The 24877-nt window shown below is 43.3% G+C and overlaps 2 protein-coding genes across 2 annotated transcripts; one reads left to right on the top strand and one right to left on the bottom strand.

Moving 5' to 3' along the window:
• Positions 1-17: 17 nt before the first annotated feature.
• On the top strand, positions 18-15675 carry STYX (serine/threonine/tyrosine interacting protein). Its single transcript, XM_026051550.1, has 11 exons — positions 18-184; positions 8376-8408; positions 9221-9274; positions 10364-10461; positions 11105-11165; positions 12823-12859; positions 13362-13401; positions 13485-13535; positions 14108-14180; positions 15124-15217; positions 15508-15675. Exons 1-11 carry the CDS (start codon positions 128-130, stop codon positions 15579-15581), a joined length of 672 nt encoding a protein of 223 aa, XP_025907335.1. The 5' UTR covers positions 18-127; the 3' UTR covers positions 15582-15675.
• Positions 15676-19643: 3968 nt separating this feature from the next.
• GNPNAT1 (glucosamine-phosphate N-acetyltransferase 1) lies at positions 19644-24539 on the bottom strand. The gene is made up of 5 exons (XM_026051549.1): positions 24279-24539; positions 23125-23187; positions 22383-22510; positions 21825-21886; positions 19644-20982 (listed from the first exon to the last, which is right to left on the bottom strand). The coding sequence occupies exons 1-5, from the start codon at positions 24448-24450 to the stop codon at positions 20835-20837; spliced, it is 573 nt and encodes a 190-aa protein (XP_025907334.1). The 5' UTR covers positions 24451-24539; the 3' UTR covers positions 19644-20834.
• Between the last annotated feature and the right edge of the window lie 338 nt (positions 24540-24877).

Genomic DNA, 24877 nt, shown 5'->3' with positions numbered 1-24877 from the left:
GCGCGCGGCTCAGCGCGCCGCCGCCGCCTCCGCCGCCTCCCGCCGGCGCTCCCGAGCCGGAGCCCGCGGCCCCGCTGCCCAAATAGCCGCGCTGGGCGGTGCTGCCCGGCCCGGAGAGCGCTCGGCCATGGAGCTCGCCAAGCCGGCCTTTCCCGCGCTGCCGCAGGCCAAGGAGGACTCGGAGGTGAGCGCGCGCGCTGGGCAGACCGGCGGAAGGGACGGGAAGGGACGGGGGGGCCGCGACGGGCCCTGCTGCCGCCGAGCGGGGCCGAGAGGCTCCCGCGGCGCCGGCCTCGTGCGCGGGAGCCCCGCGTGGCGCGGCCCGGCGCTGCCCGCCTTTGACGGGGGGGGGTGTTCCGGGCTGCCCCCCTTCCCCTCCCCGTGGGCTCCGCCGCGTCCTGCCGCGGAGCCGTTGCCTCCCCCCGGGCCTGCTGCTGTCCGCCCGCCCTGGTGACATTCCTGCCCCGCCGTCCTGCAGGGCGGCTTGGGCCTTGCCCCACGCGCTCGCTGCTGCTCGTGGCTCTTGGGGGCCGTGGCTGCCGTGTGGCACCCTTAGGTGGTCCCTGCTTGCCCCTCGCGTGCCCCTTCCTGCGCCTCGGGGTGCCGCGGCCCCCCCGCCGCCCCCTCCTTCTCGTCAGTGTCCCTCGCTCGCTGGTGGGCCGGTCCTCTTTGCAGAGAGCTCGGCTCAGTTCTTAGAAACTCCAGCGTGTCCCCGCACAGCCCCCTCGCACCCAAACAGCCCCTTCACCCGGCATGGCATGGAGAAACCCCGCGGTGCTCCGGGGAGCCCGCCGGGATCACGGTACCGGGATCAGCAACCGGACACCGCCGAGCCGGAGGGGCTGCCCTGGCTGCGGAGACCACCGCGCGCCCCGTGTCCGGTTTCTGCGCCTGGCCTCGCTCCCACGCCCTGACCCCGCCAGCGCCGCCGCCTGTGTCACGAGCGGCCCCGAGCGCTGCTTTGGCAGTGTCAAATGCTCAGTGCAAAATGTCACCGTGTCCACATGGCGAACTGCTAGTACCCGAGCCCGGCGGAGTTGTTGCATCTCTCACAAATAGCAGTGTTTAGTTTGGCTTTCRTGGAATCGCTGCTGAGGGCTTTTAGTGTGGTAAGGTATCAGAAAGTCATTCCTTTTTTCTTTTTGTTGTTTTAATCTGTTCTTACACCTCAGCAACTGATGGATTAGAAGCTCTTCTGAGCACTTCCAGTGACATGAGTCACTGCATGCATRTGTATTTTTACATATCTACCTTTTTGTATACAAATACAGGAAAAACTAAAGTCCATTTGGATAGCGTAGCCCCATGTGCTATAGGTCATGCACAGACACACATTCTGCAAGCACCTGCCCTGTGTCTGCAGCAGTGGGTGTTGGAGCTGCCCTGTGGAAAGAACTTCCTCTAACCCCTTCTCATGTGCCCGCTGTAGCCCTGGTGACCTGCTCAGTTTTGCAACATGAGCCAGCGAAGTCTCGGGTAAAACAGCTTCTACCTTTCGTCACTACGTCTGTAGTGATTAAAAGCGGAGTTACTTTTTGTAGCTCCTTATGCCATTTGGATTTTTCCACTCCTAGTTTTTGGATGCTCRAAATGTTGCTCATGGTTCTTGCAAAGTTTCCTGATGGGTGCTCCAAGTGTCGGGAATATTTTAAGCTCAGCCGTGTTACAGGCCGGCAATAGCGTGCCAGGGCCTCAGGAACGGTGTTGATGGTCCATGTTACAAAAGCAGTTTCTTGGATTTATATGCTTGTATCAAACTGGACAAGTTTTCCAAGATGTGGCCTCAAAGCTTATTGCAAACTTCAGAAATGCCAATTTTTTCTGATGTGATGGTGTTTGGCTCAAGACTCTTCCCCTTTAAAAGGGGGTCAGGTAGATAAATGTTGGTTTATTCTGGCTTTGCAGTGCTTTGGGTGAGGTGATCTTTAAGGACCAGGCTAAGCTTCAGGCATTCAATGGCAATTTATTTTCTCTTGAAATATTCAATTCAAAAGGAAAAAAAGACAGGTAGTGGTAGGATATATGTAAAGGGAGCACATCGATAACTACCAGTTCCGTTCATTGCTAAAATATTGAATGGAAAAAGACAACTTCACCCTCCAAACTTAATGCTTTTATTCCTCTAGTTACTGTAAGAGAAAAAAATGGATTTAAGGCATATTTGTGTGCTAGTGGACTGAATAAAGTAGCATTTATGATGTGTTTGGAAGTGTATAAAGTCTTTTAATATAATTACCAACTTATTGACCAAGTAATCATATTTATTTTTTATTGTACATGTAAATATTGAAGTCACTTTCTTCAGCATGTGATTTTAAAGCAATGTTCGTGTCTTGGTTGTATGCAGTCTAAAAGACCAACTAGCTTCCAAGTGCTCACTTGGAATCACCTGAGCTTTTTTCCTCTTCCCTTTGATATGAAACACAAATAATCCTCTTAACACCAAGGAAGCAATTCCCCTTGTCTACACACTCTTTAAAGTAAGTAGGAGGCCTGTATTATATATGTTCTACCTGCTCATGGAAGCATAGGACAAAAGAAATTTAAAGCAACTGCAGTGTCATGCCGGGACGGCGTAAATCACCTGACAGGTTTTTGATCCTAACTCGGTGGGATATTATCCAAATACTTTGCATCTATCAAAAGGAGTGAGTTGCAGTGGTGGAGAGCAGCTTTTTCAGGAGCAATTAACTTTCATTCTTTAAGGAAAACCTGTACTGCCAATTTTGTGCATTACAGCTGATATCTATAAGCTAGTAGAAGTGTATTTTGCACCAAAGTAACAGGATGGGAAGTAAGGGAAACAAATACATCTTGTTTATATTCTGTATCTACTTCCATTTAGTCTACTGCTTTTCCTTTTCCCTTCATGTGTGTATGTGTGGCTCCTCTTTGTCAAAATAACCTTTATTTTCCCGATCGTACCCTTCTTCCTTCCTCTGTGTGCTCTGTTGTTCCCACCTGCTATTGTGCTTTCTTCCACCTTCCTGCTTTTGTGTTTGTCTTTTTTTCCAAAGGCAAAAATGTTTCTGCGATAAGGACTTCCCCTTGGACAAGCACACTTCAAAACTGCACAGAAAGCAGTGCTAARCACCCCTTTCTATCCTAAAGCAGGAACTTACGGATCCCACTATAGAGACTGACTTGATACTTAGAGTAAAACCCATCYCATAGCTGGGTTTGCCCCTAGCAATAACTTCACCCAATTTGCACCCACCCAGGGCAGCCGCTGGGTTTGTAYTGGCAATGAGGCACATGTAGACAACCACCCAGGCCAAGGAAAGCTCTTCCTTTTTGACAATTAGTTTTCTGAGCTTGATGGCCATAGGGTTATACACCTGCCGGGGATGCGTAAATGTGTGAGCGGGACTTTGTCCTTTAACTAGCTGCTGTTTCGGGGCAGCTGCAGTGGCAGAGCCCGCTCTAATGCTCTTTTAGTGCTCTAGACCTTGATGGTGTGYTCCATCTCAGGTGAAAATGACTTCTGTGAATAATGAGGGTGGGTTTAATTGTTCAGGTAGCAGCACTAGGACACATTTTTAATCCTGAAAATGTTTTTTTTCTTTTTTTTTCTTTTACACTTACAACTGCACCCAGGAACACAAAGCATGACTGAAACTGAAGGTGCAGCCATGCATTTCATTTTGAGTCCCTTAAAGCAATACATGTAGCAGTGATAGATACGACAGGTTTCAGTAATACGGTTTTTGAGTAAGTCTTGAGGTCTTCTTTAACTTACTGTCTTATTTAAAGATTGAAAATTAACTTGTTCTGTTACTTGTTCTGAAGAATCGGAGGGGATTCCAGCTGGGAAGGGGTAAAAGAACAAACCTCAGCCTTGAAGAGCTGCAGTGAGGTGTTGGCCTGTAAAACAGTCAAGAGTAGTCTTGAAATTGGAGACCTGTGAGTGGCGAATTTGTGTATTACTAACCCTCCATCACCAAATTAGGCTTTCTCTCCTCATGTAGAACTGGCTAATAAAACTCTAGTTTTTAATATAGTGCTTCAGGTCAAGTACTCTGGATAGTGACATTAGAGTCTTGGAATAGAAAAAACTAAGGACACATCAGTACTTGTGATAGGATTTCAAGAGGCTGTGAATTTACATCTTSGATAAAGGAGAATGAAATTAGAAATGAATTATGGCTGTGCTGAGGAAGCAGCTGCGAAGGAGCTTTTGGTAATAGAGTATAGATGAAAATGGATTTTTTTTCCAGGTTTGCTGGTCTGTATGAGGTGAGAGCGCTTTTTCCAATGGCTTGTCTAAAATCCTCTCAAAAACAAGGTATGATTGCATTTCATAGAGCAGATTTGATTGAAAACTTCTTGGAATTAAGCTTAAAGCTTTGTGTGTCAGGATGACCATCTAGAAATKAGGTCAGGACCCCTCCATGTTCTAAGCTGTATCTTACCGGGGGACATGKCAGTAATGTTGGCAGTTAATATAATCACGGGCTGTTTTTATGTAATACTATGTAGCTGTAACTTTATTTTCCTTCATAGAACAGTAGGAAGTTACAGACGACATCAGACAGAGCAGATACAGGAGTTGAAGCAGGTCAGTGGAATGGGTGGCWATCGTTGCAGTAAGAGTTGTTTTGAGGTTTAATTTCACAGCTTGTTGAAGAATGTTGTTCCAAGCTTGGGATATAGGCTGGAGTTTTATAGCTTATATAAATATGCTGCTAGACACGGGGGAAAAAAATAGGCTTGAGAATTGTAACAGCTCTTTATTTGAGGTACATGACAAACGATTAATCATGCAGAAGTCCTAGTGTGATGGATTAGGATAAGAAGAGGAATCTGTACAGAGAGGTGGGTGATGCCATTAATCAACAACAAAAGAGCTGTCTTAATGTTGGAAGGGGGTCAGAATCCTGCAGTGGTAGTGGAGGCTTTGCTGGGAGCTGGGCAGAGCTTCTGCAAAGGAAATGAGTAATGATCTCAAATAGCTGGGAAGGAATCCTTGCAGAGCGTGATTGCTATCCAGTGATGCACAGGAGATAGGAGGCAACAACTAAGCCTAAAGAGGGTAARTATTGACGTTGAATTCTCCTTTCTRCCGAAATCATTGATTTGACTTATTTTACTGGKTTTTTTTTTCCMAWWWTTTTKRRRRSYTYYWWYYTTTCTAGGGTAGCTTGTTGCTTGTGGCCCTGCTAGTAAGGCAGGGGGAGTTTGGCCATGACGAGGAAGGTCCCTTACTGTGAATTGCCTCTCCACTAAAGCTGAGCTTCAGCAGTGGCTGGGTGGGACGTGGTATATGTGAAAATCAGATGGGTCTTTGGATCTGAACTGTCAGTTATGAGCTGGCTAGGGGGTATCACACTTGTATCTGCTTGACCATGTACCATCTAGGGAGGACATGAGTGTTGCAAAAGGTAGCTTGTGCTCTGATTGAAACCACGCTCTTTGCTTACTGATGCACCTTATGCATAGACCGACTTGGGTGTTGGGACTGGTTAACGTGATTTTTTTATGGAAATCTTTCCAAGGTCACTCTTTTAAGATACACACCAAATTAGCAATTGAACGTTTCTATCTACAGCATGTTGGTGTAGAATGCTGGGATGTTGGCATTACTGTATTCTTCGTTAGAAGAGCAAGTGCAGCTGTGGCAAAATAACCATAACTTGTGGCAAGTAATTCTTGCTAAAGTGCTAAAGTGGGGTATTGTAGAGCTGCATATTATCAGACCTCACAACTTTTGCAGTATCATGCTGTACCTCGGTCCACTCTGTTTCTCCTAGAGATTAACTGTAGGTGAGGAAGAGAGGGCTTTATAACACATGTTCATGCCTTTTCTCATGCTAATCCTCGATACAGATGCAGCAGGTGAAATGCCTGGATCGTCCCTGACATTTAATTTGTGTGAACACAAGAGCAGATACATGTTGAAATGTGATTTCTCTTGAAAGGCTTTTTTTTTGGTGTGTTCTCTCTCTTTGCTTTTATGTTTTATGACTATGGGAGATTACTTCTCCCAGTGAATTGCCACTTAGCTCAGTAGAGCTTTCCAAATACTTTGCATGAGTAGAGCCATTCCTGTATGCCACGCTAATGTCATCGCTTGTTTTCTAAGCAAAATTCCTGTATTTGGTCTGCTGAAAGGTGGAATCTTCTATCATTATTTGGTTGCTGGGTGCCTCAGTGGGTGTAGAAAACATGGGTGATGGATGCATTCCTTAAAATGACACCTCTGCTTGAGTTCAAGCTACGTTAATGCCTTTTTTTTCCACATAATTTTGCATAACATTTGAATAAAATTGCATTATTAGTTTTAAAAGCCTTGAAGAGCTGTCAGGAGWTCACTAGATTCATTCTTTCGTCAGTTTGCGTACTCGCATGAAGAAAACATTTAATCTGAGACGTTGGCTCAGATATTTGTTTTGCAGAGTAAATCCCATTGGAGACTGTGCTGTTTAGCTTCTTAAAACATATTGAAGACCAATGTCTGGCACGAATATCAGCCTTTTTTCTTAATCAGAACATCTGTGGCATCTGGTTTTTGGGTTTGTTTTCCTTTGGACTGTATACTGCTAAATTCCTGCCTACTTATCTTGCACGGCTTACAGCTGTTGTGAGTAACCCAATTTCCTGCTAATAATGCCCTTGAAGGGAGTATTTTTAATGTATTGTTAAATCCCTTTGACCAAAGCACTGATGAATTTGTGTGTTTTCTTTTAGTTGCAGATTAAGGCTCTAAATTCTACCTGTTTATAAATAGAGTAATAAACCTGCTTAAGCACTTGTGTACTTCTGGAGTATAGCTTAAGCTTTTTGGCATTTATTCCTTGTAATGTTTTTATATTTGGACAAAACTGGGAATTTCTTGCCTTTTGAGGATTAAGTTACGTTTTTACATAAATAGAGGAACAATGTGATTAAGCTAAAATAATCTTAAGTCAACCTTCAAAGGATGCATTTCCTTAAATACCATCCTTTTGTCACAGATTTTTTTCACCATATTAGCAGTAACTTTTGATCATTGCAGTTGGAAACTGCACAGATAAGTTGGTTACCTCTGAGCATGTTTAACAAAGAYCATTTAAATGACTTTTATTTCCCTGCTGGTGCGACTTTCCACATGGTATTCAAAGAATTGTTTGGGATGGCTTAATGTTCATTTGCTTTTCTCAGAAATGCTGTCCCATATTCAGTTCTAGGGGTTTCCAGAGTAGCTTTACTAAAATCCTTCCTATTTCCCCTRTCCTCAAATCTTGCTGAGTACCTGTGAGGTGCCTGGGGGAAACACTGGACTGGTTTTGTGCCTGGAAATCAAAAGGGGTTAATGTGAAATTGATACTCAGAGCACAGCCCCAGGTGCTCAGGAGGAGGATGTTGAAGCTTGAGAGCCTCTGTTCCCCCCCTCCGCCCYGGTGTGATTGTGGTCTCATTTCAGACATGGAATATTTAGAGCATATAATAGGATTTTTATATTTACTTATTGCACCACCGGCATGTTATTGTAGGAACAATCAAATAAGTTATATAAATAAATGAGTTATRTGTGTGCAGCTTGTTGAACTTGATATGTTTGGCTATTTCAGCTCTTTTTTTTATTCCCTTCAAGCTCTGGTAACTGCGATCTCCGATAAAGCTCCCTCATACGTAAGGGTCAAAAACTGAATAAGAGGCTGTTAATGGAGCTGAGTGGGAGTTGTAGAGAAGGAAGGATGGGAATAGAATCTGCCTAAAGATTTTTTTGTTTTAGCTTTGGCAGTGCTATAAAATGGAGTGAAGGATAAAAAACCTGATCCTGTCGTTTATTCTGGACTGTTTTGATTAATTTGAGTGGATGGTAATTAATAGGCAGCTGAAAACTGGTGTCTTGTGAGTGGTGACCCTCTCCAACTTGTGGTCCCTCTAGCAGGAAAATAACGGACTGATAAAGGATATTATGTCCTTGTGGTTGAGAACAGTTGTATGTATTTACTGTACAAGGATCCTTCCCAATCAAATTGTTCAAGATGTAGAGAAGTGGCTTGTGTTGAAATTAAATTGATACTGTGTTAATGTAGAACTTAAATTTCCAGGCCTTTTAAAGCTAAATCCTGACTATTCAAGGTAAAGTTAGTTTGGGTGTGTATGAAGTGCAACAGTGTGCAACAGGTGTTCTAGGGGAGTTGCTTGCTGTGCTTGTAAATTTTGGCCTTCATAACTAATATAAAATGTTGTTATTTTTTAAATTTTCTTCTTTATTTTTCTATAGAAAATAATAATAAACAATAGGAATGTGTCTGTTAAATAGTAAGGTAACTTGTACAATCAACAAAAAATTGATTTTTTTTATTCATTTATAGAACAGGCACATGTGACTGATTTTACTTTCCTTGTATACACACATATGTATTTATTTTTTATTTTATTTTAAGGATTGGACCTATCCCATGAGGAGAGAGATGCAGGTATGGCACACTGTTTTTTGCTCAAATATTTTAAATAAATAAATACTGGTGCATCCAGTATAAAAAATAAACTGCCCTGCAGAAGAGCTAGTATCCGAATTCCACTTCAGCTGCAAGGTATCAGGCATGACCATGAAAGAGAGATGACTCTCCAAAGGAGGAGAGACAGAAGTTCTTCTCAGGCAATATAAGAAAAACAACAAAACAAAAACCACCCCAAAACATTTGCTAAGTGTTGTCCTGTTCCCCCAGAATTCCCCAAATGCAGGACTTCGTCTTTGTGAATGTTCTTAATCRATGATCACTGCTATATATCAGAGCTTTGCTTTTTGACATAAATTTTGTTAGGTCACTTAAACAACTTAAAACTTCTGTATTGTGTCAGCTCATTTTTTTGCTCAGGATAAGTTTTCTTTCTGATGTACCTGGTTTTTACGATGGGGAAATAACTGGTTAAAAATGAATATTTTTCTAATTGGAGTGTAAAGCCAGCAGTCTATGTGTCAGGTAACAAGTTCCCTTGAAGCCCACGTTTGTCCTGAGGCTGAGCAAGGTGTGGCAATCTAACCTGAACCTAATCCGAGGAAAGGACCTAATTTCTATTCCAAAATAAGATCTCCTGCACCAAGATCATGTTTCTTCTATTCTGCCAAACAGATTTTCCCTTACCCTGTTATAGATAACACTTGAGATCACGTCTCTCACTAACATGTGAATTACTCGTTTCCATGGGCCAAGTTTGAGTTGAGTGCAATGTATTATTTTAAATAGTTTTGAGCTGGTATTAAATGTCTGTTTTGTCCCTCCTCTAGGAAATTTTACCTGGGCTATTTTTAGGCCCATATTCTTCAGCTATGAAAAGCAAGGTAAGATTTTATGTATTTATTTTCAGAATAGTCTCTCATAAGGATCCTTGGCTTTCACGATTTGTTATTGTGGGGTGTGTGCAAATCTCTCTACAATCCTCTACCTTGTTTCATTTTCCATTTCAATCAAAGTAATAAACTGGGCAATTAAGGGATGATTCCTGTRGTCTGAAGGATAGCTGGGCAGGTATCTCTCCCTCCCTCTTTCCAGAGCGGGTCTGACTACCCCATCACTCCATTGCATGTTGGGGCACTTGGCACTTAAGACTTTTTCTTCTTAACAATCATGAGAGCTAGAGAGTATTTTAGGGGAAAAACAAAGCAAAAAAAAAAAAAAAAAAAAACCTGATTGATTGTCATGTGGTTTGAGGAAATATTTGCACACACACTCTAGCTGGTCAGCTTTGCCTTTTACATGCAAAAGGAAATATTGCAGGGTTGAAATGGCTTCGGTACTAATTTATGTTTTAGTTTTTGTATTAAAATTCTGAATTTCAAATTTGGTCTTAAAGATTTTTTTTAGAAAAAGATAAACATTTGAGGTTTGAACACCGTTGGTGCAGGCAAACTGTTTGTTTATTAAAGGTGTTGCATCAAAGCTGGGAAGCTACATCCGTGTAATAAAACACAGTAAATAGCAGAGCTTGACTTTATTGGAGATGCAAAGAAAAAGGCTGTATGTGCAAGTCTGCACCACAGCCTGAATGATCTGACCTCCCGTGATCTGACTCCAGCAAGAATCCAATGCTAGCTGGAAATTACTGCAACAAGCAGGAACTTGCRAATTCGGGAGAACTGGAACGTGGGCAGAGACGAACAAGTTTGCTAAATGTCGCCTTTGTTGCATGCTCTTTYTATCGTTAGGAATTTTTTTTTTTCTTGTAACTCCTAATGGTTGAGTTTTGTCTTTTTGGAAAGACAAAATAGTTTCATGTGCTATGCCTTGAATATCAAAAAACTAACACTGATTTTCTGTGAGGACTTCATCTATTCCTGTTGTATTTTTAAGTGTAACTTTTCTTTTTATTATTCTGTAATTAAAGTGAATCGTATAGTTAAATCTAAGTTTTTTTTTTTTTTCTCCTACAGCTACCTATACTTCAGAAACATGGAATAACCCATGTAATATGCATACGGCAAAACATTGAGGCAAACTTTATCAAACCAAACTTCCAACAGTTATTTAGGTGAGAAGTGAACATAACATTCAAACCCATAAACAATGAACATCTTTCTTTTAAGGCTTGTTTTCTGTTAACAAGATTTTAAAAAATTTTTTTAGTGTTTTGCTAGCGTTCGTCCCAAGTATTTTCATATCAAAATTGTTGAATTTTTTGTAGGGAAAAAAAAAATCTTGAAAGCAAACTATAAATTATGTTTATCCTGCTAAATTCTGGACAGAAATGAGTCTGCAAATGAGAAATATCTGTTAGTTTATAGAAGTTGTCTTCACTCAGTGAGTTGTTAGCTCTGAGTACAATTTGTCCTGTGAATAGTTAAAAGCACTTGGCATTAACATGTTCAGAAAATATGTACTTCTGGAGAAGCTGCCAGAAAGGCTCCGGAAAAGAATATTGGCCTGTATTTACATATTGATGTTGAGGCTGTGAGTATATAATATATTAATTAAAAATAGAGGTGAATGTTCCGAATTTTTGGGAGAGGTCCTGGGGAACCTACTTGTGTATTTGCCTGTGACAGCTCAGGAGGTGGGTTTTGCTTTTGGAGCCCAGCCTGGAAAGTGAAGCCATGTAGGAATCATCTGCACATGTAGATGTGGTGGCCACATTCAGCAGTGTTGTGTGCTCAGAATAATTGTTTTCATTGCAGATATTTAGTCTTGGATATTGCAGATAATCCAGTGGAAAATATAATACGATTTTTCCCGATGGTAAGTGCTTATGTATCAACGTGATTATATGGGGAGAGAAGTTGTCTGGTAAGATATTTCTGAAGTGACAGGTAGGAAATTTCAAACCTGGGATGCCCAAGGTGAGGCCCTTGAAGAGTTCTCAGCCTTGCGATGCCTGTTAAGCAACAGGGTGGATTATCTCAACTGCACCTTATTTTTCTGTGCTTACGGAAAGGAGGTGTAAATTGTCAGGGAGCACAAGGCTGTATTATTGTCTTCTTTTTCCTGGGCACCCAGTATTTTCATATTTTCAAAAAGAAATAAAATAAAATAGGTCGTGGAAGAAAGCTGGTTATTTGGAAAGTTATTTGACTTGTAGGAAGAATTATTTTCCCTTTTCCCCCATTGAAAGATGGAAATTAGTTGATGGAATTTCAGCTTTATAGCACCTGGAAACATGCGTTTCCTGTGGAGGACTTGAAGTTATTTTAACTTAAATAGTACCCATTACATACTGAAATTTAGGACCAGAATAATTTAATTTGAGCTTTTTTTTTTTTTTTTTTTTAACTTTTAGGTTAGTTTGTAACAGAGCTCAAACAGTTTCTTTCTTTTCCTTCTCCCAGCCCCCTAAAAAATAAAAAATAAAAAAGTCGCCCTCTGACCTCGCTGTGCATATCAGAGGTGATTGTGTTTTTACTGAATGGAAAGGCAAATTGGCCGATGAATTCATCCCTGTTCTGCTCCTGGCAGTATAATGACTTTGGACTTAAAAAACATCCTTTACAAGTCTTGCAGATACATGCATGGTTGTAACTCAGTTTTAGTGTATTTTTAAGAGCCTGGTATGAGTTTTCCCTACAAGAGAATTACCTGGCTTTTCATCTAATCAGCTGTTTCAACACTTTGACATAATTGTCCCTATTTGTGCTGCTTGGTTATGATTTTYTTCCATTTACTTGTGTTGCTAGCTTTGATGATTGTCCCACGATCAGCATCAACTTTCTTACCAATGACACAAGATGTCCAGTTGTGTTTTTATAAATATTTTTCTTACYTCTCTGGGTACAAGAAGAGATTTTGTATTTCCAGCTGCTTTTGTGTCTATCAAGATTCTTCKGTGTTGTAATGTCTAGAGCGTGAAAATGGGGAATATCCAGCTGGATTTGGTCAATCAATACTTAGCATTATTCCATAGAGCTCAATTGTGTCTCAGTTATATATTCATTAGACCTATTTCTGTAACTGAAAATGTCCTTGAAGAACTTTGGGGATTTGATTTAGGAACACGGTTATCTGTGCTGTGGCTGTATCAATGCTGAGACTCTTCACCCCTTCTCCTTGCACCCTTCCCAAACTGTTAGACAAAGATATTTGGAAGTTATTTTCATTGCAGTGTCCTAATTGCTTACATTAGGGTTGTAAGTAACACACTCAGTAGATCTTTATGCATTTTGAAAATTAAATGCACCTGGCTTCATGCTGTTTCTCTCTGACAATTTTATGGATAGGTGGAGGTATAAAGGAAATCTGAATATGCCGTAAAAATGATTGTCTAAGACTGTAGTAACAAAGTGAGTTACTGCCACTTTGTATGGAGACTGTTATAAAAATTCTACCAAATCTATATGCTACTACCATATGCAGTTAGAATCTTCTGAAACTGAGTCTTGTAATTCTTTTTTTTYCCTTTTAGACTAAAGAATTTATTGATGGAAGTTTACAAAGTGGAGGTAAAATCGGATTTACTTTTTTCTTCATATACTAATATTGTGTTGTTAAAGCTTCAAAAAAATTAGTTGGTATGTATTAGATGTTCTTGAGTATGAAATCTTCTTAAATGTGGATGTTTAGTCTGGTTGATTTATGCTGTATTATACAAGTGGAGAACGAAGTGTTGTTCTCTCCTTTTGCCTCAAAACTGGATAGCCAAAACCTTTGCCCATATTTTCTCACCTTAACTATGGACTAATAGGGACTGTCCTTTCTCCAGTGAAGGGACTTAAATCTGCCTTGCAGTCATAGGAATACAGAATTTGTTGCTCAAAATCCTTACAGGAGCAGCCGTCCCAGGGCAGTTACAGACAGAATCTAGGTAGTGATCTAGAGTGAAGTGCAAGACCCGCCAGTTATTCCTCAGAAAGCCTCTTGCTATTGCATAGCTGTTCGTGGAAAGGAGAAACTTGAAAGATTTTTTTTTTCCCATCTACACAAGTAGCTTTTTTTTCTCCTCAGGAAAAGTTCTTGTCCATGGAAATGCAGGGATTTCTAGAAGGTAGGAAACTATGCTTTCTGCTTTTTTATTTTTGAAACCATGGGAATATATTTTTTTCTATTTTATTTTCTGTTTCTTTTCAGTGCTGCCTTAGTTATTGCATACATAATGGAAACGTTTGGGGTGAAGTACAGGTAAGAGCAAGTGGACACTGCATGGCCATGTAGCTATTTGTATGAAAAAAGCTCAAGTAAGAGAATGTTAACAGATAAGAGGTCTGACTGACCTATAGGTGCTAACTTTTAAATCTAAGTGGCTTGAGTAAATAATTTTGGAGAGAATGTAAATGCTCCCATATTGATGCATAAGCCAGTTCTTACGTATTGAGGCTGAGCAAACACTTTCCTCAAAGTGGAGATTTCCATTTGTGTAGCACAAATTTGTCTGCACCCTTCCTAGCTACCTGCTGCTAATGGAAACAAGGTGTTGGCCTAGATACACGGATGCCTTGCAGAACAACTGGGGATAGCAGAGACTCCAAGAGGTTGTTGCAAGTAATGTGTTCAGAAGAGGCCAGTGAGCTGAGGATTGTTACACAGTCACAGTTACACAGACCAGTTCCAGGGAGCTCTTAAAAGTTCTATATTTTCTAATAACTAACAATCAGAAGGAAGACTCATACAATAAACATTTGTCTGTTTTCAACTATGTATTTTTRCCTGTTCTGTTTTACCTGTTTTACCTTATCTCTCCTTGTTTTCTTAAGGGATGCATTTACTTATGTTCAAGAAAGAAGATTCTGTATTAATCCTAATGCTGGATTTGTCCATCAACTTCAGGTGACTTTTTTCTTTCTTCTTGTCTTAACTCAAAAACCATTTGAATCCTCTTGCTACAAAACAGCCATTTCTACTTAGGCATAATGTGTGTGGTAAAAAGAGGTTTCAAATCTCAGAAGTTACAGTACAGGTTGGGAGGAAGGAGTGGGGTATTTTAGTCCATTAGACTTGAGCTTTAGAACAGGAAACCCAGGAGGGGAGAAGAAATGAAAATCCTGTTTTATGCAGTAGCTAAGAGGCTCTGGAATGGTTTAACTGGTAGCAAAAGACACCTGCAAGTGACTGTTTGGAGCATCTAAGGTGCCTCTTGGCAGCTGAAGTCATAATGGTGATAAAATTCCCAGGTCTGTAAAAGCGAAGTGTCACRAAGTGGCTTCATCACTGTATTTCATGGGTCTGGTTGAATTACAGGGAAGCTTGAGGACAATGTGCTGAAACAGACTTGCAGTGTCCCTAACTTGTTACTTGGTTAGCTGGTGGTAACGTGATTGGAATTGCCTGTTTTTCTTTAAACATCTCCTTCCGAAGAGGAGGAATTTGTAGTTCTGAATGTGACGTGTGTCAGCAGAGTGCAGCTGCCAGAGTTGTGCGATTTGTCCTTCTAACAAATCTCCAAAGTTGCTGTACTGAAACCACTTGGTTCGTTTTTGCTGTTTGAATTCYTGCTGGGAACAACAATGAGTTATCTAAACATTTTGACATAATTCTATAAAGAAATTTTTCTCCTCCTTAAAGCTATTTCTTATTGGCCTTTGTTTTCTTCCACTCTGCCCTGCTGACACTTTGTTCATGTCAGAATGGCAAAGAACCTACTTTAAAACCTCTGCTTTTCTGAAAGATACCTCTGATCTGCCCCGGTGAATTCTCTGAATTAGTCCTTTTTTTTTCCCTTATAAAGTACTTTATCAAGCTAATAGCAATATTAATCATCAAATTCTCTCAGGAATATGAAGCCATCTATCTAGCAAAATTAACCATCCAGATGATGTCACCACTGCAGTTGGAGAGATCTCTCTCGGTTCCACCTGGTACTACAGGTACGTCGAGTAAATAAGGTGGAGTTTGGGGGCGTACATGTGAAGTGCTCAGTAAAACAGGCATATACCGAGAAGCTGCTTTTCCTCATGGAGAAGTGTAGGGAAGCAAATGTGCTCTGGCAGGGAAAAATCCTGTCCTTAAAGGATTTTTCCTTTTAAACTTTTTAAAGTTGAATCTTTTAAAAAGTTCAGAGTCCTTGCAACAAAAACTGTCCTGTAGTTCTACTCAAAGCTGCTGTTTATTATAGCTGATATTTTCAGGTGTATTCTTCACCCTTCTTCCTCTACAGGAAGTTTAAAGCGAATGCATGAGGAGGATGAAGAACTTGGGAACATGCAAGTGGCAGCAGCACAGAACGGATGACATCCAAGGACACCATTGTTAGTATTGTCAATTCCTACCAAGAAAGGTGAAGAAAACTCGGGAAAAAAGAACTAATAATGAAAAATGATGAACACACACACACACACACACACACACACACACACACACACACACACAGAGCTTCTTTACAATTACATGTTGCTTTCAGATGTAAATCTGCCTCTGCAACACACTAAGCAACATTTTTAAGATGTTGGACTTCTTGAATGAATAGATGGCACTGATTGTTTTACTCCTTTTTTACACTTTACAGTTTTATTCTAAACCAAGATTTTTGGACTTGCAAAGAGGTATTATTGCAATAATGCACTTTTCATACTTGAAATTTCTTTATTTGTATGATATAAAGTTATTACTTTAAACAAAATGCAAGTTGGGGGGATTTGTTTATAAAGTTATTTGTGTAATTTATAACAAGAGACTTTAGTAAAGAAAAAGTTTGCTAAAATTCACTTTGTTCTCAGTGTATGTTATGATCATGCTCTCAGAAATGTGGCTTTACAAACTGCACTAGGCACTACTGTTGACATTTGTCCAACAGCAACTGTCTGATTTGTATTAACTCTTTACTGTGTTAGAAAACCTCATTATATACTGAATCAGCTTGAGACTCACATTCTGAGGCGAAATTAAGAGAAAATACTGTTCTAAGAGGCTCTACTTTTATGAGATTTTAGTAGAATACTGATTAATTACTTAATAGTCATGCACTAAATTAATATAAGAGCCAGCTACCAATTTAACACACAGTAAGACCAAAATCTTTCAGCCAGCATTAAAAAGCAGTTTGTTAAATTAGGTATCAGATGATTTAAATGTTTTAATGTTAAATTAGGTATCAGTCAGTTGAACAAGCCAGTGTGGTCCAGCTGCTACGAGAACACTGCATCCTGTAACTGGTATTGAAAAAGTAGATCTTGATGCAGCATTTGCATCATTTGAGTTGAAAAATGGGTTAGTATTTGAGAACCGAGGCACAGAGCACCAGATACCAAGAACAAAGTACTCAGCTCCTCTGAAGTGTTAGTCGGTTTGAGGCTCTGATAATGTGTGTCCTTAAGTCTTCCGTTTGGGAATTGTCAAGGCAGTTCATGCAGCTTTAGCTCTTCCTGCTTCCCAGAAGTACAGGGACGGGCACTGGTTGWGCAAGACGGTCTCAAGGCTGCATCCGGCTGCCTTGTTTGCTGCTCAGCTTGTGAGATAAAAGGTAGGATTGAAGTTCTGGCTCCTTCAGAGCTTTGTGTTGACTGAGCAACTTGCRAAGCTGTTAAAATAAGCAGTGTGTATGGGAAGTATGATCTCGTAATTAGACTATATTTCAATAATGAACAGATGGGCTGCAGACTCTGAATTGATATTAAAGAGGCTCTGGGGGATCTGAGCAGCCGGCCTCCTTCCTTGTACTCTGGCTATCCAGACACATCCGTATCAACGTCCTCCAGGAGCCTCCCAAGGAGCAGCTTGCTCTCCAAGGATGTAAGCAGCAGCCTAGTCCAGCCTGGAGGAGCACATGAAGAACAGAGCGAGCCCGAAGGCTGAGGGCATCGCTGAAGGCCGAGATGTTTGAACACGAAGGCAGAACTGCGAAGCCATTTGCACTGCGAGGAGCTTTCGGGTTCATTCAGGAGCTTGTTTACTTTGTAGGAGCAACGCTGGCGCTGTGTGCTCAAGCCAAGCTGACCACGCCTGGGCCTTGCTGGTCTCGGCTTAGTCACTGCTGCTCGCCGGGCCTCCCTGGGGAGCCGGCAGAGTGTGGGCCTGCGCCGCCTGCCTCGCTGACCTGAGAGCTGAGCTGTTCTGTCTGGGGTGGAAACACTGCCCGCCGTAACACAGTCTGATACAACAGAAACAGAAGGAGGAGGAAATGTTCTTGCAATAAGTCAAGCCGAGCAAAAGCATCTGGGTGAGGCTTTATGGCCTAATAATCCCTTCTCGTGCGCAAGGGGAAGGCCGTGCTGGGCGTGCAGGGAGCGCTCACGCCAGCGGAGGAGAGACTCGGCCAGCAGACGGGCTTTTCTGCCCCTGTTCCCTGCTACCTGCTTTGGGGATGGTCCCAGGGCAGGTTTTTCTTTAGGTTTGTGTTTTTTAATATGTGCCGGTATGACAGAAACCTTTTAGTTTGAGAAGTTTTGTTACCCATTCTAAGAACTCCAATGTGTTAGTCTCGCAACGCTGCTCAGCACTGCTGGTTTTGCAGTTGGGGGCGTTTATTATGTGCTCTTAMGTTGACTCTTTAAAGCAGCCTCTGGGGCTGTGGGGAGCGTCTCKGCAGCTTCAGCAGGAGGCCGGGTGGGCAGCTCGCCCACGTCGTGTGGGGGCAGGAGCCGTCTCGGGTGGCTCAAGCTTCTGATGAAACCAGGCTGGGAACCAGAGCTGCTGCTCAAACCCGCTTCCTATTTCGCAGCCCCCGGGGTCCCTGGGGAGGGCTGGGGCTGAGACGCAGCTGCACCAGCCCTCGTGATTCATCTGCCTSTCCGTGGCCGGGGAGCCGTGCTCGTGTGCAGGCCGGGTCTGTGGCGCCCCGGCTCCCGGTGCTTCCCAGGGGAGGCTCTTTCACAAACCAACACGCCTCGTGACTAAGGCTTTCCCCCGACCCCCCTTCGTAGCCAGCCTGTGAGCCCTTACTCATCTCTTCTAGCGTTCTTCCTTGTGCCTGCCTTGCAGACTACACCCTTTCCAATCCCAAGGGATGCCGAGATTCAGTTTTTCCTCAAACATATTTTTTGTGATCTCCTGTGTCTTGCAGTTAGCTTGCTTCACTTGTGGTGTGCTTTCTGAAGATCCCGAGGTAAAAACAAAGCTGAGAATTGGTGGCAGGGATCCCTCGCTGTGGGTTTAGCCCATTGCTACAGGCACCATCTTCCCATGCCAGATTTTGGTWCCTTGGTGTTCTCTCTGGTTCAGGAGAGCCCCCAACCCCACGGGGTCCYCACAAGGTGGCTCATGAGGAGTCCTTAGACTTAGTGCCTAGGAGTAGCCCTAAAGCGTGAGGCCTCCAACTGACCTGTCAGCTAAGGAACAGGGCAGCACCTCCCCTGGAMCACGGTCCCTCTTTGTCCCTCATGAAGAGAGCATCTAATAGCCCAGCCGTTACACCGGGGTGACAGCACCTTTTCTGACTAAACCTCAGGCTCTGTAACCTCAACTGCGTGGATAGTGGGCATGCCAAAGCTGACAYGTCACCTCTGTCACAAAGAGCTCTTCAAAGCCATGCTGAGGAGCGGGACTAACCCCAGCTAAGGACCGTCATGCAGCCCCCCCAAAAAAGTGAGGCTTTTGGGCCAATTCAGTTGTGTTRCAGTGATCCACACTGGGTACACAAGCACCTGCTCCTCACATGTACTAATCTTTTCATTAACTCATTATGAGGGACCTGGAGTTATTTAGAGGGTATAGAGAATATGGAATTTAAGTAATCCACTTAGATTTAGTATAAATTCAACTTTGATTAAAACTGAAACAGGTAAGAAAACCACAAAAATATAGCTGATTTTAAGTAGTAGTTCAAATTTAGGGCTCGGGAAATGTACTGTTTTAGCAGTTTGCACTCAGGGTAGAAAACAGAGTCCTGAACGACTCGAGGAGCTGAGAAGCTGCTGAGAACAGAGAGGCCGGGTCACCCCTGGCGCTCGTGTCACTGCAGCCTGGGGTCTCTCTGCAGCCGCCCCTATTGCACCCAATGTCCTGAATACAGGGTCAGCTAAGGAGAAGAGCACCCAAGGGGTTTGTAACCAGCAGCACAGCTCYGTGCTTCACCCATATCACACATATAGGCTCATGCTGCATGCCAACCTGCAGGCAGAACAGAGCAAGATGAAAAACAGCAGACAGAGCTGGCAGTCTTCATTTATTCAGCTTAAAGATTTTTTTTAAAAAATAATCAATAAATAAAACAGACATCACCAAGGAAACACTATATTGAGTGGAGTACCGTCCGGACCATTAAATAGAGCCCCCACCACAGCTTAAAGTAGCTCTCCAGAGCACAATGCAAAGAACGCGCTGTAAGGCGCAGCCGCTCACAACCAAGACGGGCTGTTCTGGACAAACCTTCATGTATTTATATAATGCCCTATTCAGAGATGCAGGATTTGTCATTCTCTTCACACAAAACACTACTGTTGAAACAAGGGCTTTGTACATTATTTGCTTGCCAGCAGTGGCAAAAGTGCTAAAAGAATTTTCCCAACATTATAGCGAGAGGGATGCTCCTAAGCAGCAGCAATCCCTCGGGACCAGGGTCTGGGATTGCTCTGCCAGCTGGCAGTGCAAAATGCCCAAGTGGTTACCAGCAAAACCACCGTGGCCCTGGCCCCGAGGAGTTCAAGTACAGCACGTTGGCCAGGGGTGGTCAGTGAAGGCCAAGGCTTTACTGCTTTTCACAGGCATCAACTGCCAGTCCCAAATCCCACCCCCCTGGAATCTTAATGAGATTCCCCACTAAAACGGGATATATTCTGCCTGTCAGACATTCCAGTTTCTCAGGTACCTTTGCCCTGCCACAAACCATGGGTTTGTTTTGTCAGAAAACAAGTAACTACCCTGAAAAATATAGTAAATTATCAGCTAAAGTGCAGGGCCCCAGCAGTATTAAGTTGCATCCATTTACACTCCCAAGTGTTTGCTTTTGTACAACCTGTAAGGATCTCCCCTACCAGTGCTTGCCAKAAGTTCAATTTTGGAATATAGTGCCTATAAAACTTCAGGTACACGAACATCAACCGCACTCAAGTGAGGTTTCGTGGAAAGAACCCACCAAATTCCCATTCCACATCCCTGATGCTGCGCAAGAGAAGCGTCCCCACAAGTCCCATCTTCCATCAGTGAAGTACAGAGAGGAGCACAATCCCATGACCTGGACTTTGGCTACCGAGAAAAGAAGCGCAAAACTTTAGAAAAATACAAGGCAAGAAAAAATTTGAGATAAAAATATATACCTTTGGTTAAAAACCATCCCCTTAACAAGATCCTCTGTAACCCAGCTAGAACAAAAAAAGCTTCACTTTGACCGAACAGTAGTAAAAATTAGTTCTAAGAGCTCATTTCCTACCCCAGAGAACCCTCCTAAAATGTCAGTAAGGTTTTTTGCAGGTTTTACACATCTTGACGTTGAGTATTTATAGAGATTGTTATATTTGCAGCAATGAACTATATAAATTTTCCACAAAGAGAATGTTCGTCGCACAAGCTCCTCCACCAACAGTCCTTAACGAAGAAAAAGACTCTAAGTTCTTAATTAAAGAACCGTTGAAACATGTAATTCTCTTCAGATACTGAATAGCCAAACTTCTTGTAGAAAGCCACGTTTTTTGGCAGACACTCGAGAGTAATTTTATAACAGTTCAGCCTTTTACTGAGCAACGTAAGGGTGGATGTTAATCTGGAAGAGACAGAAAACCAGAGGTTAAAAAAACTGAACACTGAATCAATTAACTGAAGCTGAAGATTTTAGTAGAAGCTGCTTTTGAAAACAAACTTAAGGACATTTAGATTCCTACAAGAAATACAATCCAAATTTTCCATGGGAAAAACTCAGAAAGTGCTTTTATTGGCCCTTTTCCTTCCCCCCCCCCTCCCCCCCCCAAATCTCCACAGAAAGCAGCATTCCAGCTAATTTTCCCCATGAAAACCACCGACACTTTTGGAGATGCACCTATTCTTGAGCAGGTTACGAGGCCAGTGTAAATGCCTGCTCACCACAGAGCGGCCTTACTCCAGTCATATGGACGTTTCAGAGCAGCCAGGGTTTCCCCGAGTACRCAGGACAGCTCCCATCCCGAGGGAAAAGGCAATCCCATGTCCTGGAGGCTATTTGTGTTTCTGCTGAGAGGACCTCAGCTCACACTGCCAGCTGGTGATACCTCTTGACCAAGTTCTTTAGGGTGTCTCAGCAGGGGAGGATCTGCCAGGCCATGCTGGGGAGCTAAAACGCTGCTCTGGGGTCTGGTGAGCAGCCCCATGGTGACTGCAGCCTGCAAGCCAGCCCTGCAGCCCCAAAGAGCACAGAGGAGAGGCAGGTAGAGCAGGGAGGGCAGCAACCACCCCCAGCGCCCAGAAAGGGACAGGCTGGTCGGRACAGCCACCAACGGGCACCACGTCCCCCTGCCACCCCGAGTGGCTCCAGGCTTGGCTCATCTCATCCGCTTGCCCTCGTGAGGTGACCACAGATAAGGGGCTCCTCCCCTGCCTGGTGATAACCGGCCAAGAGGGTGAAATACTTACAGTTTACCAAGCTGCTTTCCTCTGCACTCCCCACTCACTACTACGTCTTCTATCCTTCCTCTCTGTGAAAGGACAAGCAAGGGTTAGTTCAGCAGCACACTGCTGTTTGCATTTCCCTCTTGCTCCGTGTTTCTTGCTGGGAATTTCTGCTAACGGGATGCAGCTTCAGTGATTCCCGCYGTGGCCGACATGCTCCTCGTGCCCCTTCCAGCCCCCAGAGCAGRAGCTGCCCTCCACTGCAGCCGTTCTCTGGCTCCCTGTTCCACACGTCTGCCTGGGGCTCTACAGAGATCCTCAGCCAAGGCTCTACCACCAAGCCTGACTAGCTCAAAAGTTTCAGGACAAGAGAACGGGGCAGGCATCAAACTGCTCTTCACCTTAAGTCAAAGCTTCYTTTTACTATTTAGTTTAACTCCTAAGAGAGCAGCAGCTAAAAGATGCCTTTTCGCTGACACAGGAGAACATATTTTGTCACATAGCAGCACCACAAAAATAACCAGACGCAGTTTAGGGACAGGATCTTTTTCTCCACGTTGCAGCTGCAGTGAGAGAACGTACCTTTGCACAGGAGTGAGTGAATTTATGCTCTATAACCAGTGTTGCCGTAGCAACAATCTGCCCAAGATTGATATCTTCTATAACAGTGACATAGTAATCTCCAGATCTCTTCATGTGCTCAAATGTTTCTGTGGGAGCAGACAGACATTCCAACGGTCACTTCTAACACTGGCAACAGATTCTGAATGCAGATCGCTGAAGAATTCAGCATCACAGGCCGTGGTGAAAATGGTAACAGAAAACTCCCAAAACCCCAAAAGAGACAAAATTGGGATAAAGGAGAAAYGAAACAAATGCCTTTCCTTAGCTGCTAGGAGAACCTTCCTTCCTCAGCATCTCCACAGACGCAGCAGCCCCAAGGTGGCAGTACCCACACCAGCCCTGCTTACGTTTCAAGCAAGCCAGTGAAATGAGCTCGTAGCTCTTAACCATGGAGGAGCAGGGACAAGCTCCTGCCCCGCTGCTGGCACTGCCATCGTTGAGCCAGGACGAGCCATCCCCACTAACCTGTCACGTCCCTCTGGTGCAAAAGCCAAGAGGCAATTTAGCCCTTTGAGGTAGCAGCAGCTGAATGCAAACTGTAGGGCCAAATTCTGCCTTGAAAGATTAMAAAAGTTCCCCTGGCACCAGTCATATCCAGATCTACATCCAAATCTACATCCAGGTAGATTTGCTTTCGGCAYCAATATCTTTTGGTCCCAGCAATCTCTCTGAAAATGCCAAGAAATAATGATATACTCACTGATAAACTGCTCTGGGCTTACAACTCCGGTCTCAGTCAGCTGGCCCAGAACCTTGAAAAAGCCTGTTATAAAAGAGGAGAGGGGAAAAGGGATTCAGTGAGGTATAAAGACACAGTTGGCGCCAAGGGCACAGAACAACCCGCGACGGCTGCCTGCAGAGCTAACAGCCCCGGGGCTCCATCTAATCGCTTGCACGTAAAATGCAGCGTTCTGCACATTGCACAAGGAGACCGTAATCTTAAAAATCAAAATTGACCTTGAGTACGTTTGAGCATCAGCTAACGTATCAGCAAACTGCAACTCGAATACAGCCAGAACACACGCCACTTGCACTCAAACAAGAAATGTATAAGACTGAAATTATCTAAATATTAAGCTAAACATTCAGAACAGCCTTTTTTTCCTCTCTCACCAATTTCAGATCTGAAGAAACATCTATACACTAAAAATAATATGCTTGTTTACCTTTATTAAAGGGAACAGTAAGAACAGCTGTATTCCCTWTCCCAAAGGGTGAACAGGGAATCATGGATCATCTATGAGAGCTGGGGCTGTTCAGCCTGAAGAGAAGGCTGAGGGGAGACTTGATCAGTRTCTATAAATACCTTAAGAGAGGCAGTGAGGAGGAGGGGGTGGCCTCTTTGCAGTGGTGGCCACTGATGGGACTAGAGGAAACAGCCACAAATTGAAGCACCAAAAGTTCCACAGGAACTTACGGAAAMATTTCTTGGCAGTGAGGGTGCCCGAGCCCYGGCCCAGGCTGCCCAGAGAGGCTGGGGAGGCTCCTGCTCTGGAGATCTTCCCAACCCRCCTGGATGCAGCCTGTGCCCCGTGCTCTGGGTGACCCTGCGTGTGCAGGGGGTTGGACTAGGTGATCTCTAGAGCTCCCTTCCAACCTTAAGGGTTCTATGATCTGTAAGACTTGAGTTTTAAAACTGTTTTTTCAGCTTATTAACAGAGTAGAAGCAATTTTGAATGTCACCCAGCATACAATCATTCTAACACCAAGTGCTCCAATTCCTTTCTGTTAAAGATAAATAACCCCRGTGAGCTCAAACAAGCAACCCTTACCTCCCGAGAGATACCTCAGGAGCACAYATCATCTGTCCCAGCGCCCAGCTTTAGCCCGGGATCACCGTTAAACAGGACCTACCCCGGTTTAAGTCGGCTGTGCAGAGCGGTCTCATAACGAGCCCGTCTCCCGGGTCCAGCGGAGAAATGGCCGGGGAGAAGGTGGCCGTGTTCTCGCTCCAGTCGAGCTCGTGCAGGATGCTGGGGTCGAACATCGGCGTGTCGTCGGGCATCACGGCTGCCACGGGCATCATGGCTGCGACGGGCACTCTGCAAGACACCGCAGGACTYAGAGGGCACGGGCTGCTTTAACATCATTTTAATCAGCAATTATTTAATTTTAATTTGGTATCATTTAATCGTTGCAGTTTTAAATATTTTTTTCCTGGTTACACGATGCCACAGGATGCTGCCTGGCATGTAAAGCAGGGTAGAAGGAAGCAGAACTTGGTCACTTTATCTTTCCAGCGAAGCTCAACTTCACCAGACTAGTACACCGGGTTAAGCAAAGAGCACACGCTATCTAAAGTCAACACAAAGGCAGCCTTGATGTTTGGGCTAAGAAGTTGCTTTTGGAAGGAAAACAATAAAATAAAATATAAAATAAAATATAAAATAAAATATAAAATAAAATATAAAATAAAATATAAAATAAAATATAAAATAAAATATAAAATAAAA

Source organism: Nothoprocta perdicaria, unplaced genomic scaffold (genome assembly GCF_003342845.1).
Source record: "Nothoprocta perdicaria isolate Ctin4 unplaced genomic scaffold, notPer1 scaffold_76, whole genome shotgun sequence".
In the NCBI taxonomy this organism is placed as follows: Eukaryota; Metazoa; Chordata; class Aves; order Tinamiformes; family Tinamidae; genus Nothoprocta; species Nothoprocta perdicaria.
Note: the sequence above shows the minus strand (reverse complement) of the source record. Positions and strands in the feature narration are given on the sequence as shown.